This window comes from Sciurus carolinensis, chromosome 6, assembly GCF_902686445.1.
Source record: "Sciurus carolinensis chromosome 6, mSciCar1.2, whole genome shotgun sequence".
Taxonomy (NCBI): domain Eukaryota; kingdom Metazoa; phylum Chordata; class Mammalia; order Rodentia; family Sciuridae; genus Sciurus; species Sciurus carolinensis.
Window position 1 is genome coordinate 59,236,147 of NC_062218.1, and position 14,286 is coordinate 59,250,432.

At 35.3% G+C, this 14,286-nt stretch overlaps 1 protein-coding gene across 1 annotated transcript in view; it reads left to right on the forward strand.

Moving 5' to 3' along the window:
- The window catches only part of Ankrd31 (ankyrin repeat domain 31), a 150,467-nt gene that overhangs the window by 90,648 nt on the left and 45,533 nt on the right, over positions 1-14,286 (forward strand). The window contains exons 12-16 of the mRNA XM_047554743.1: positions 6,856-6,908; positions 7,854-9,366; positions 10,020-10,139; positions 12,609-12,746; positions 13,902-14,044. Of these exons, the coding sequence (XP_047410699.1) occupies positions 6,856-6,908; positions 7,854-9,366; positions 10,020-10,139; positions 12,609-12,746; positions 13,902-14,044 (1,967 nt within the window). The remainder of the gene's footprint in view (positions 1-6,855; positions 6,909-7,853; positions 9,367-10,019; positions 10,140-12,608; positions 12,747-13,901; positions 14,045-14,286) is intronic.

Consider the following 14,286-nt stretch of genomic DNA (forward strand, 5'->3'; position numbering starts at 1 on the left):
AAAATGAATAAGAAACAAGGATAACAAACCATTACAATGAATAGTGTGATAAAGAAATGCATTTCTTTATATGAGAGTATATAAAAAAGACAGCCCAAGCTTTTTCAAGAAGGATATCCAAGAGGATATCCTTTGATAACTCTATTGGAAAAGATCTTTTCCTGGCTTCAGAAATACATTTTAAAATTTGATAATACATCCCAACTGAGTTTTATGCAATATAAGACATATCTTATAGTTATTTTTGGGTTCTCTACAATTAAAAATTGGATGTAATATAGCAGTCTAACTGTATAGTCTTGAGACTGGTTTTATTTTATAATCATTGGATCCATTATATTATTTTTGTAGCCATTTATTTTTATAAATTATTTACTTGCTCAATAATGTAATTGCTTAAATTCTATTGATGAAAGACTAAGACCTATATCAAAACACTCTTCCTTTGTAATAGAGAACGTCTATTTTTTTTTTTTTTTTTTTTTTTTTGAGATGGTATCTTATAGTGTTGCCCAGGCTGGTCTTAAATTCCTGGGCTCAAGTCATCCTCTACCCTCCCACCTTAACAACTGGGACTCCAGGTGCACACCACAGTGCCCAGTTTTCACTGATTATTAAAGGTTACTGAGAGGCAATTAATTAAAACTTATTTACAGCAGAAGACTCTGCTAGAAGGCAAATTGCTCCAGGAGTTGACATTAACTTGGTGAGGCCAGATCTATAAAAGTACATTGAAATAGATTATTTTTAAAATCACATTTACATTTTAAGCTATATAAAAATTTGCAAATAAAATATCTGATTGGAGGTAATGGTTTATATATTTAAGGTTTTTTGCTTTAATTATCTGCTTAATTGCTTGATTTCTCTATTTTATGATTATATGCTTTATTTTACTCCTCTGGAAATCCATTTCTCAGTGTTCTAACTCTCCCTCCCCTTTCTCTCAATTCAGAATTTCCTGTTCACTAATGTCTACTTCTAACCTATACCAACACAAGGGAATTTCCCTCATGGAAAAAAATCCTAAACTTTTCTCCTTTGTACTTAAATACTATACTTCCTTTGGGAGGAAATTTACTAAACTGAATTGCATTATTGATACTTGTGTTGAGAATCAGGTTCAGTCCTTCTCCCCTGGTGTTGAAGATTGAACACGTGAGAAATGCCAAGGCAAGCGCAAAAAATTTTATTTAAAAGATAGAACAGAGAGAGAGAGAGAGAGAGAGAGAGAGAGAGAGGGATATCAAATGTGAATTTACCATAAAACCATGAGCTCAAAAATATAGAATTTTAAAAAACAAGAGTTCTAAAAAAAAAAAAAATGACAAGGCCATAATTACTCTAGCAAAGGAGCATACAGACCATCTTCATCAGATCAGAGTTCACCTTTTAGCTCAGATTGGTCAGTTCAGATATTTAAAGAATGAGAGAATCCTGAAATCCTCAGGTAAAGATTTTAAGGTAAAGAAGACTTGTAAATATGAGATCATTCCATTTTTTCCCTTCCTGTGCCATAGCATTTGGGGAGGAACTTGTTAAGAAAACAGGGTGGTAAGATAGCCAGTGATTTAAGTCCCACAGCTGCTCAAATTCAAAAGTGACACTTTTTTTTCTGTGGTCCCAAATCAGTTTTCTGCAAGCCTTACAAGCCCTGCAAACTCTGCAGGCCTCCACAATTTACAGTTCAAATACAAGCCTTGGAGAGATAGAGATCTGGCAGAAGCAAAGTAAGGGAAGCTGCTGTTTTGAGCAAAATCTCATGCATAGCACATTTTAACCATTTTTAAAATTTCCCCAGTTGGTAATTAGGCCAGGTTTGCATGCAGAAAGTTATGAGACATCATGTCCCATTGCTTTTGTGAACGAAGCTCCCCTCTGAGTCACAACGTGAAAACGAACATGAAGAGAACAGAAGCAGTGAGGAACTGTCCCTTTGGCTAGGGAATGTCTCCCTGATATTGGAGTCTGGCTCTTGGAGCCTCTAGCAGTCAGCAGTTTTCACCCCTCCTTCCATACATGACCTCTGGACTTAATTGCTGCCTTACCAGTCTGGTCATATCCCACGTGCTTTTTCATGGGTGACCATGAAAAAGTTGCAAGCCTCCAGATTATCCACCCTTACCTTGTGAATTGTAATTCCCTGGAAGAACATGGGACCCTTTTTGAAATGCATCTTGATCTGTCTGTGTTGAGCCTCACATTAGTTCATGAACTTTGGCAGGGTAGGGGGATTGGGCCTCACTTAGAATGGAGGATCATAACAATCTAATTTACATTCTTGTAACAATTAGGGTTTTTTAAATGAGGTCTGAGAAGTTGTTAGACCTGCACATAGGAACCTTGGAGTGTTTCCTTCTTTTTTATAGAATAGGCTCATCTGTAGAATGGTATTAAAATTTATATTTCCCTCTGTTGGCTGTGATTCTCTATCAGCTACAGAGGTGGTATTGAGACCATGTTTGGCAGCAGAACACTAGGGGTAAAGGCTAGAATAAAAAAGTTTATGCTTGCTGTGGGCCAAAGGAATCTTTAGAAGGCTGTGGGTATACATCTCCCTTTTTGCAGTCAGAGGAACTAGCAGAGCACACAGGAGCACGAAACAAAAATGGAAATCCCTGCAGTCTTGTAAAGGCTTAATATGTGAACAAAAGGAATCCAGGCATTTCCTTATGAACCACTTCATGTCTCTCTCTCAGCCCTAGAGACTGAACAGCTAGAGTCTCATCAGTGAGAGAAGGGGAGTGCTCAGGAGGAGTGAGTGAGTATGACTCATTCAGAGGTGCATGTGTTATTGGAACTTTCACCAGTCTCTGCAGGATACCCCATGGGGGGCAGTTAGGAGAGGAGTTCTGGGAGAAACCTTTGAGGTCACCAGGGAGCAGCCCAGCCAGAATCTTGCAGTTGTTCCAATCCTTTGTCCATCTCCATGCATCCAAAAGCACACCAGGATTAGAGACACTGTACTCAGGCCAAATTCACTCTGAGCCTGGCAGAACCCAATATGCTTGACCTTCAGGACGGGGATTAGAAGCCACCTAGGCTGTGAATTCTGTTATCAAGTCTTACAGAATGGCAACTTGCACTACCTGCGTTTAATTAGCTGATGGGTGCCCGTTATTGTCCTCTAGAAAGAAAGAGACAGAAAGATGCACCTCAGAAAGATGTGGGATGCGTGGGAAGGAGCTTGCCTCAGCGATGATCTCAGTGGAACTCCAGAGAGGATTCTTTTGTTGAGAATCAGGTTCGAGTCCTGTTCTCCTGGTGTTGAAGATTGAACACGTGAGAAATGCAGAGGCAAGCGCAAACAGTTTTATTTAAAGGATAGAACAGAGAGACAGAGACTCCTCCTCAGAGAAGGGAATTCAAGTTGGTGCACGAGGGAGTGGGGATGTCCTGCCCCTTTTAGATTATAGATTTCCTTTCTTCTCATGCCCCCTCCTCCTCTTATCTCATCTATGTGACCAAAGGTGGAGTGACTAAGGGTGAGGATGAAGCTACCTAGGGATTTAGGCAGGAAGGGGTGACCCAGGGGATATTCATTAACAACTCCTTGCAGGGAGAAACAGTTCCCTGGAGGCAGGAACCTTGGCAACAGGTAGGAGGAGGAGGAAGTCCTCTGGAGGTATTAGCATTTTATTTCCTTTTGAATCAGTCCCGATCTTCCTGACCCAGTCATTCATTACCTACACTGACTGTCCTTTTGCCCCCCCCTCACTATCATGCTTTACCAGATGGTTTAAAATATTTCTTAAGTTTGAACGTTCAGATTTGTTATTATCAGCCTACTTCTCAATGTAAATATAAAATTTGTTTACTTAAATAAAGAATATCTGTATATTCATACAGAGAAATTCTAGTTGAACAGCTTTTTTTTTTTTTTTTTTGACTTCCTGGGGATCAAACCTTGCACACACCAGAAAAAGACTCTACTACTGAGCCACATTCAAGTCCTGAAGAGCTTTTAAATGTAAGAGTAATGATTAAATAACTTTATTCAAATAAAATATATTCGATGCTTTTCTGTCACAAAATATATCTTTTTTGGTATCAGATAGGGAATCATTCTTACAGACTTTATAGCCTTGGGTAAATTAACATCTCCAAATTTTTCATGTGCAAGTGGGGCTTTTAGTATATCTATGGGATTGTTAATGTGAGAATTGGAGTTAATGTATGTAAAATACCTCAACAACAATACCTAGTGTAGAGTTACACAGGGGAAAGAATACAACTACCTCACTAAAACACCACCTCATAATTTTTATCTGTGTAGTCAGTTGGTTATATTAGGGAATGTGGAGTCCTAAAACTAAGAGGAGCCAGGCACGATGGCACATGCCTGTAATCCCAGTGACTCAGGAGGCTGGGATTGGGCTTTGACTCCGGAGAATCACAAATTCAAAGCCAGTTTCAGCAACATAGTGAGACCCTGTCTCAACATATATGGCACACACCTGTAATTCCAGCAGCTTAGGTGGCTGATGCAGGAGGATAGTGAGTTCAAAAGCCAACCTCAGCAAAAGCGAGGCACTAAGCAACTCAGTGAGACCCTGTTCCTAAATGAAATAAGAAAAAGGCCTGGGTATATGGCTCAGTGGTTGAGTACCCCTGAGTTCAATCCCTGGTAACCAAAAAAAGAAAAAAAGAAAGAAAAAAAAAAAAAAAACCTGAGAGGAAATAAAATCTCCTTTGTTTCTTCTGAATTCTCTTAGGAACTATGCCTGAAAGCTTGGTTCTTAGAAAATATTATTTTTCTGCCCTTCTATTTAAGAACCAAAGTTTGGAGAAGACAAACTTAACCAGTATTTAGCACTACTAATGCTTTCAGAAAATATTAACAACAACAGTATTTCACCATATAATCATTGCAGATTTTATGTCAGTTTTTTTTGCAAAAAAGTGGGGTGTAACCATTATTTGAAGCTGTTAAGAAAATTGTGCTTGGTATTACTTAAAAATCATTTATTATAAATGGTCTTTTGTGCAAGACTAGGATGTACAGAATATTCATGAATATATGTTAAAAATTGAATAGTCTAAATCCATGTACATCATTTCATCATGACTGTTTAGCAAACATTTTTCTGGCCTGTAAAAATAAAGTTAAAATAACACAGTTGTTAATGATTTATACATTAGGCTAAATATTACACTTGAGAAATTTATTACAGTGTTGCTAAGCATGGCCTTAAAAAATTTTAATCTTGCGTTCATTGCTATGTCATGTAGGTTTTATTATCTGATGTGCTGTCCTCAGCACCACTCAGTGAGTTGTGTTTACCTTTAGTACTGCAGTGCTATAAACAAACCATGCAAACCAGCAGCTTTTGGAAATAATATATCAATACACTGTGGACTGAGAATTCTAGGCTCAAGGTTCTCATTGTGCAAGACAGAAATGTACATTCATATGCCACTGGTGAATAAATGCTGCTCTGTTTACCTTTTAATCAGTGTGAGATGCACAGTTATGCCCATGGGACAATTTTGCAATGAAAGGTTATAAATCAGTTTTTGGACTAAAGAAAGAGGGGTGACAATTATGAGGTGTTGATGATTGTGTGGTAAAATACAGTAATAATGGAGTATTTTCTCTGTGTCAGGAACTCCTTTAAACTCTTTACATGAATTTTATCATTTAATCTTCACAGTTCTGTAAGGTAGGGACTCTTACCAGCCTTCATATATGGACATTTTATGGTGGCAGAAACTTTAAGAAACTTGTTTAAGGTCACCCAGCTGGTAAGCATGTGAGTCAGCATTGAAACTCAGGAATGAGGCTCCAGAGAATGCTCCTATCCACTTCAGTTGATAGAAGGACATTTTATGTGCCTTTCCCCACTTAATTGAAATGATGTAGGCTTAATTATTCAAATCATCATTTGATTGCTATCATTAAAATTATTGCCAGGAAATATGTTAAATTGTTTTCTTTTCCAATTACATCCTTGTTAAAAATATTTACATTTCTAACTTATATTCAAGGAAAATTTGTGTATCATTTCACAAATTTATTTGTGTATCGTTTCTAATATGTTCATTCATTGAATCATGCCTTGATCAAATATTCATTGAGAGCTTTCTATGTGTAAGACATTATTTCTAGGTTTTTATCTCTTGTGACTAAATGCATGTATAGTTAATGATAATTCCATATTCATTGTTTCAAGACATCAATTAAAATACATTAAAGTACATTCCTTTTATTATCAACCTAGAATGTTTTTTTAAAACCATTTTTCTTATGGATTGTTTTTCTTTGAAGAGAATACAATGTACAAACTAGGACCTTATTAAGCAAATATGTTAGAAAATGATTAATTAATTATGAAATAATGTTTTGCCTTTTTTTTTCATTTTTATTGTAAACAAATGGGATACATCTTGTTTCTGTTTGTACATGGAGTAGAGGCATACCATTTGTGTAATCATACATTTACCTAGGGTAATAGTTTTTGATTCATTTTGTTATTTTTTTTCTCCCCCCCTTCCACCCCTATGTTTTGCCTTTTAAGAGTAGCTTGCATAATCTACTGAATGAGATGGGCATATCTGAATATATCAGTTAGGAAAATAAAAAATACTAAGTACAGTGTCTATCTTTAGTATTAGTTATTTTAGGATGTCTATTTTGCTTTTCCTATAGAAATGGTCTGTTAAGGTAGTATTTGGTTTTTAATAAATGAAGAGTTATAAATTATAATAAATTGTATTGCCAATTTTAATATGAGATGATTACATAATTTCACTTTTTTCCATTTGGTTTTTTGATGGCAAAGGATTTAAGTGTTTTAGCAGTCTAGAATCTGACAATTGGAAACTGTTTTCTTTTATTTCTCTTTTTGCTTACAGCACGAAGGAATAGCACTGATCCAGAAGATGTGGACATTGTACAACAGCATAAGGTATAGTTGATAAACATTTTTATAGGATGAAACTACGAGTTATTTTATAGATTATCAAAGGGAAAAGAAAGCGTTGAAGCATTACTCAGCAAAAGTGACTTTACTTTTCATTTTAAGACACTTTGGATAATTACATGAGAATCAGAGAGCTCTAGGCTATTAGTTTGAGAAACAATTGAGTAAATGTAGCATATCCAGTTACACTAATGTATCAGAAGCCATTTCCTTTCTTTTCTTCTTCGTGGGGGCTGAGGTTTATCAACCATGTCAAATTTCCTCTAGTCTAAGCACAGTCCAAGAGTCAAAGGTATAATTCTATCCCTTCAAACTTACACGGTGGGTGGTTACTCTTCATCTGGTGCTTGAGTTGTGGCTAGTGAGAGAAAGCAGTCAGTGTTCCTGTTTTAATCTTAGCAGCCCATAGTAAACTTTCTATACAGACCAATTTAAGAGTATATATGTCTTCTAGTTTTTAAAACCCCTTTTCCACTTGCCTCCCTATATTTCTCCCAGATAGCAGAGGAAGAACTGCCCCTAATTCTAGCTCTAGCCATGTAACAGATGGGAGAGGAGAATGTTCCTAAAGTATTCTTGTAAAGCTTCCTTGTAAAGGAAACTTTGTGTTGATTAGTTTAAAAACCTATTAAAATTAAGTAGATTAAATGTTTTTTATGTTTAGTAAAATTAATAGTGCTACATACAGGCAAAAAAGAATTAAAATGAACATAGAAAATAAAGATTAGTACACATACTGAGCCTAAGCCTTTCTCGTACTTAGTCTAGCTCTTTTGAAGTATCAGGTTAGCTATATTTCAGCAGGCCTTGTGTTTAGACTCAATGATACAGTTGAATGGAATAGTAGTTTCATTTATCAAAACTTGAGATTAAATTAAGTATAGATCTACAACTGAAAATTAAAACTTATTGTATATTTCATTTCTATAGAAACCAAAATTTGGTTCCAAAAATCACATTGGGTTTGTTCGTAATGAAAATTATAACAGACAGAAACCAGAACATGTAGAAGTCAATAAAAGAAGCAAAGAGGGTTCATTTATAAATAAAGAAGATATATATGAACATTACCAAAAAGATACCAAATCCACAAAATTTGGTAAATCCAAGCATAAACCATCAACTGTTGACCAAATATGCTGTACAGGACTCAGTAAGGTCAGTCTCCATAATGACAAAGATATCAGCACAAGTGTGTCTAAGGGTAAAAGAAGAAGAAACACACAACCTAAAAGGACTCATGTGAATGATGAAGACTGCAGTTCAGGACAGATAATAGCTGTCTCTTCTTCCAGGAGAATAAACAGACTGACTGTTCATCAGCAGCATATTCTCCAAACCCCTGATGATCTTCCAGAAGAATCATGTGAACCTTCCAGTTGTACTCTGTCAAGCCTGAAAAATGGATTAGATAATAATATTGAGACTTATTCAGTTTCCAAAGAAACACATACACCCAGCCTGGATTTATCAGATAGTCAAGAAATGCATTTCTTGGAGTTAGAATCTGTTGGCCAAACTGAAGCTATTTCTTTCTCAGGACTTTCAGTAGGTAAAGAAATCAAGTTACCACCTATTACTGCAGATCAGCCACTTCATGCTCACCAAGAACAACACTGTAGCCCTTATAAATTTTGTGAATATAATAACTCAAATAAAAAAGAAGAGAGCTTTAATAAATGGGAAAATTGTTTCCTAACCTTTATAAAGGAAAATTTTGATAAAGATAATGAAGGCTATACCTCTGAGAAGACTCTAACACCTAAAGAGGTGGTATGTTCTACACAATGTGAAAGCCACTATAATTGTGAGAATTTAACAAATAGAAAAGAAATAGATTTTCAACAACTTTTACTATCTGAAGACCATTTTTCACAGGAAAAGGCATTAAACAGTGTAACCACACTTCAACAACAGGAAGTTATTAATTTTTCTGATTCAGATAGTATACTCATTTCTGATAAACATATTGCAAATCATGTACAATGCATGTATGGAACATCTTTTGATCACTCACATGGCAATCCTGAGCAAACTTCCAAGGCTTATACAGGAACAGTTTCAACACATGAAGTTTCAGAGTTGACTAGTCATGTGGAGCTATTAAAAAAGTCTCAGGATAATAGCCCCAGAGAACCAACTCCTTTAATGAATCGAATGGAAAAACATATTGTGGAAAGGGTGTATATAGAAAAGAAACAAGATACTGAAAGGAATTACACTAAAAAACGCCAAATTACAAGCTCTTCAAATAAGCCTTCCCCCACAGTTGATCATTCTCAAGGAGTAGAAATAACTAACGTTGAAAAAAAGAGACCAGACCTTACAGAGAGTGAGTCCATACATAATATAGATTTTCATTCTACTGACAGTGTGAATAAAGAAGTGACCATCATCTCACAACTTTATCAAAGAGAAAAGGAGGAAAATTCTCATAAATCAGGTATTATTAGTATTGCTTAATTTGTACACATTTCCCTTAGATTTACTTACTTTATAGAAATTTCCAAATGAATTTCACTTACCCTATGCTCCACTGACAAGGGTGAGGCCACATGGGTCATGATTTGGGATGCTGCTAAGTCTAGGAGTTAAGTAATAGTGTTTACTGTGAAAGCAAAACTTATTATCAAAGATGGTTGTTAAGCTGATGTTGACAGAAACTAATAAGCAGATATTCAATTTTTGTGTTTCTCCATAATATAGCACTTATTTAGCATCAGGAAACCTAACAACATTTAAAATTTTTTTTTAGTTGTAGATGGATACAATACTTTTATTTATTTATTTTTATGCAGTATTGAGGATTGAACCCAGTGCCTCACACATGCTCGGGAAGTGCTCTACCACTAAGCTACACCCCCAAACCCTGAACAACATTTTCATAGCAGAAAATTGTTAGCTCCATTGATTTCAACCATTTATTGTATTCTCTTCAAAATTGCAACCAGCAAACTGTTTGTTACATAAAAATATTTTTAAAGGCTTCCATTCTCTTAAACAGTTCAACTTGAAACAAACTAAAGTATGAGTTTCTTTTTTTGTCATGTAACCTATAAGGAGAATTATACTACTGATACATAAAATGTGTTTCAGATGAGGAATTAACTAATAAAATCAGTGGAGATGAATGTGCTATAAGAAGTTATGAGGATGAAAAAGAAAAAATGGATTCAGAAATTTCCATGTCTCTGAATACCCAAGAACACAAAAAAGGTCAGAATTTCAGAAAAAGATAAAATTTCTTGAAAGCTACCTGCAACCAAGGTTTGCATAATTATTTAAGTAACAGTTACATAATCAAACCTAGCAGTCTACTCTACTTCAAAGAATTTTTAAACTATCAGTTATAATGTTTAGTCATTCCCTAAGTTATAAGATTATTTCAGCTCTATTTACTGTTAAGTCATCACTTGAGGATCCATTAGTCTTCAGATATATTCTTGTCATATTTCTGATTATGATTTCTAGTTCTGTTAGAGTAGATAAAATAAACAGCAGTAGTGTTTGAGTTTTTGCTCCAAAAATCATAAAACTACCTTCTTTGCTACAAAACCACTGAGAACAAAGTAATAGGATTTGTACCATTCACAGAATCACAGGAGAAATTTTTCAATTCAAACTTGCACTCTGTGGGCCCACCATCTTAACCTTTTTATAGTTTTAAAATCTCTTTCTTTCTCTTTATTTTTCTTCCTCTTCCTCTTTTCCCCCTTCCCCTTCCTCTTTCTCTCTTCCTCCTTCTTCCAATAAAAAATTGTGAGTATAAATCTCTATAAAGAGGAGTATGTCTTTGTCTGGATGTCAGTGGAAGATAGCTGTGAGGCTGTCAATCTTTTCTGCAATTCATATAACCCAAGAAACCCTTCTTCAGATAATAATTCTCTAATTTTTTTACTTTTTACTTCTTATCCTAAAATTATATGTATGGTTGCTGGCATTTAGGAACCAGGACAGGAAGAATTTTAGGATTGAATACAGTGGTTCTCGAACCTTAGCTTGCATCAGAACCACCTGGAAAACTTGTTAAAACACATATTTCTGGGTCTTACACCCTGAGAGAATCTTATTCCATTGGTGTATTAGTTGTCTTTGATGCTGCATAACAAATTTTCACAAACTGAACCCAACATACATTTATTATCTCTTAGTTCTATAAGTCAGGAATTGAATATGATTTAGCCAGAGCCCCTGAAAGAATCTTTAGTAAGATGCAGTCAAGGCATTATCCAGGACTGGGGATCTCTTCTGAAGGCTGAACTATGGAACTGTTCACCTTCTTTCTAGCTTATGTGGTTGTTTGACAGAATCTGTTCTTGACGTAGTTGGACTGAGGACCCCAATTCCTAACAGTTTGGTTGGTGGCCTTCCTCAGTTTTTTACTGCGCGGGCTTCTCCAACCTGGCTTCTTGCTTCATCAAAGCAAATAAACTGAAGCAACAGAGCGAGTCTGCAGCAGGGCAGAAAATGTTACCACCTCCTGTAACCTAATCAAGGAAGTGAAAGGCCCTCGATGTTGAGGTAGTCAGTTAGAAGCAAGTCATTCAAGGCGGGTGCATAATGCCACAAATACCAGAAGGTGAGGATCAGGAAGAGCCATTTTAGAGTCTGCCCTCAAGAGTAGATTTGAGTTGGATTGGAGAATTTGCATTTGTAGCAAGTTTGTTAATAGAGCTGATTTAATGAATATTCTCTTCTTTCATCACCCTAACTAGTTTGCTTTCAGTCTGAATCTTCTCTGAAGCAGTTTCTATAGAAAATAAACTTCCAGGTTTCTGGCTTTGGGATGGGGATCTGAGATAAGAGGAGTGGTGGCCAGTCAATGTAGAGCTGGGAAGGGAACTTACAGTCCCAACTTTTCTGTTTATAAACTTTCAGTCTCTCTGTTTCAGCCATGTTCGAAGTACATGATGATCCTAGTGCAGACTACCTGGGATCAGATTGGCTTTCTTTCTCTATAATTCCCCTTGCATGCACTTAGGTGGTAGCATTCTGCACTCTGCCAATTCGGTTCACTCTTCTTTATCAAGGACTTTCCAGTTCTCCAATTTTTGTTGAAGTCTGTGCTCTATTACTTCTTCCTCTATTTATATAGTACTTTAAAAATATCTTTTACTATCATTTTAGCTTGAATTGGGGAGGAAATGGGAGAGAAACACCTGATTTGTTCCAAGGTAACTCTAACTTGCACTGCAAAGGAAAGATTTTTTAAAAAAAAACATCTTTGGAAAATGATATGCTGAATTTTTTATAGTGAATTTTTTATGATAGAAAGTTAGAAAACCCAGTAGGCCATAGTTTGGTACTCGGCACCTTAATGTGATAAGAGCACACCCACTTAGATATAAAATAGCTATAGAAAGTGAATTTTTATAATATAATTTCTTCTAAGAAAAATGTTAACTATTGCTAAAAAACTGAGATGACTGTAGAACTGAAGCAAGTTCTGTTTTAATCAAGTGTGTGTTGTCCAACTGCTAGACAAATTAATATGCTCAGGTACTCTATTATTTCTTCACAAGTTATGCTTTAAAGCAACAGCAGCAGTGTTAATATTAATTGATGTATGTTTTTGTGTAGTTTACCCTGCTTAGAATAGTTTGAGAAAGTTATGTATTTTCCAAGATCCTTAATAATTAACATTTGACAGAAAGGTAGTTTTAGTTTTGCTTGGCAAATTTACAGAAATGAAGACAGCTGGGATCAATAAAAGGAACATCCGAGGAGAAAGCCGGCTTCATTTGGCTGCTAGAAGGGGAAATTTGTCCCTAGTGAAAACGCTAATAGAATCTGGAGCAGATGTGAATCTAAAAGATAATGCAGGTTTGGATCCTTTTAATTTAATTGTTTTTATAATCTGAACTCACTGAAATACCCATTTCATCCCCCCACCCCACCCCATTTTGATCTTGGCTGACATATAAGAGTGTTTGGAACTTTTTATATACTATATTTTTTATTTAGTTGAATGGTAAGATTAATTGCTGCTAAAATAACTCTCCTTTTTTACATCCATTTGAGAGCATTCAAGAAAGGGTATACAGAATGGGGAGTAAAGGGAGTGAGACCTTTTACTTGGAAGTCTTAATTCCATTCCCTAGCTTTGGAGTGAAGGCAAAATATTCCCATTTTCCTGTCCCTTCTTGTCTTTCCTCTTCCATTTATACTGTTGCTTCTTTTTTTCCTCTGTCCTCACATTTTTATTCTAAACCTTCATTTAAAAAATAATGTAACTTCTGTTGGGCTCATGGTGCATGCCTGTAATCCCAGAGGGTCAGGAGCCTGAGGTAGGAGGATCACAAGTTCAAAACCAGCCTCAGCAACTTACTGAGGCCCTAAGCAACTCAATGAGACCCTGTCTCTTAAATAAAATATAAAAAATGGCGGGGGATGTCCCTCATTGATTAAGTGCCCTGAGTTCAATGTCCAGTACCAAAAAGAAAAACAAAAAGAAAGCAGAATCACCTATTTAAAACCAGAGCCTATTTGACCACACAATTCCATCTAGTAGACCACATAATATAAATCTGCTTTCAAAAAAGAAAAAGAAACTTCTAACATTTTTGCTTATGCACAAAAAAATCTTATATAGAGAATTCCAGAGGGAAAGCACAAAGATTGATCAAATCAGCCATTTTAAAGAGAAATGTGACAATACTAAGATAAAAATATGCAAGTCAAGCATTTTTGTATTTGAGTTGAAGCAAATTGAAATAATTAGCATTTATCTGGTTCCATTGTGAGTCTTCTGTTTTGGCACACATTGTATCAATAATATTTATGAAGTGATCAGTTTGTTTTCAAAACAACATTTTAAGACCATAGTTTTTAGCATTATTTATTGTCCAATATTTAGTATATACATGTTTCAAAGTAGATATTATTTCTACTAAGGTCAAAAAAACCAGTAATAAAGATATTACATGAATGTTGATCTGTAAGGAGCAGGTTATTGTTGTGGATATTTTTTCTTTTTAGGTTGGACACCACTTCATGAAGCTTCTAATGAAGGATTTAATGATATAATTGTAGAGTTATTAAAAGCTGGTGCAAATGTTAATTGTGAGAATATAGATGGAATTCTGCCCTTGCATGATGCTGTTGCAGGCAATCATTTAAAGGTACAGTGTATGTCAGATTTAAGTTGCTGTTACTTTTCTTAAGATAATGAGTGAATAAAATTAAGATATTTTAAACTGAGAATTAAAATGATTCCATAAGTCAACAAATGGTTTTAAAACCTGCTAAAGTTACAAGTGAAGATATACTGTATATGGATTAGAAAATCAATATATCTTAATGAATTATTTTTTTATTTTTTATTTATCACATAGTGCATGTATGTCAAAATAAAACATTCTAT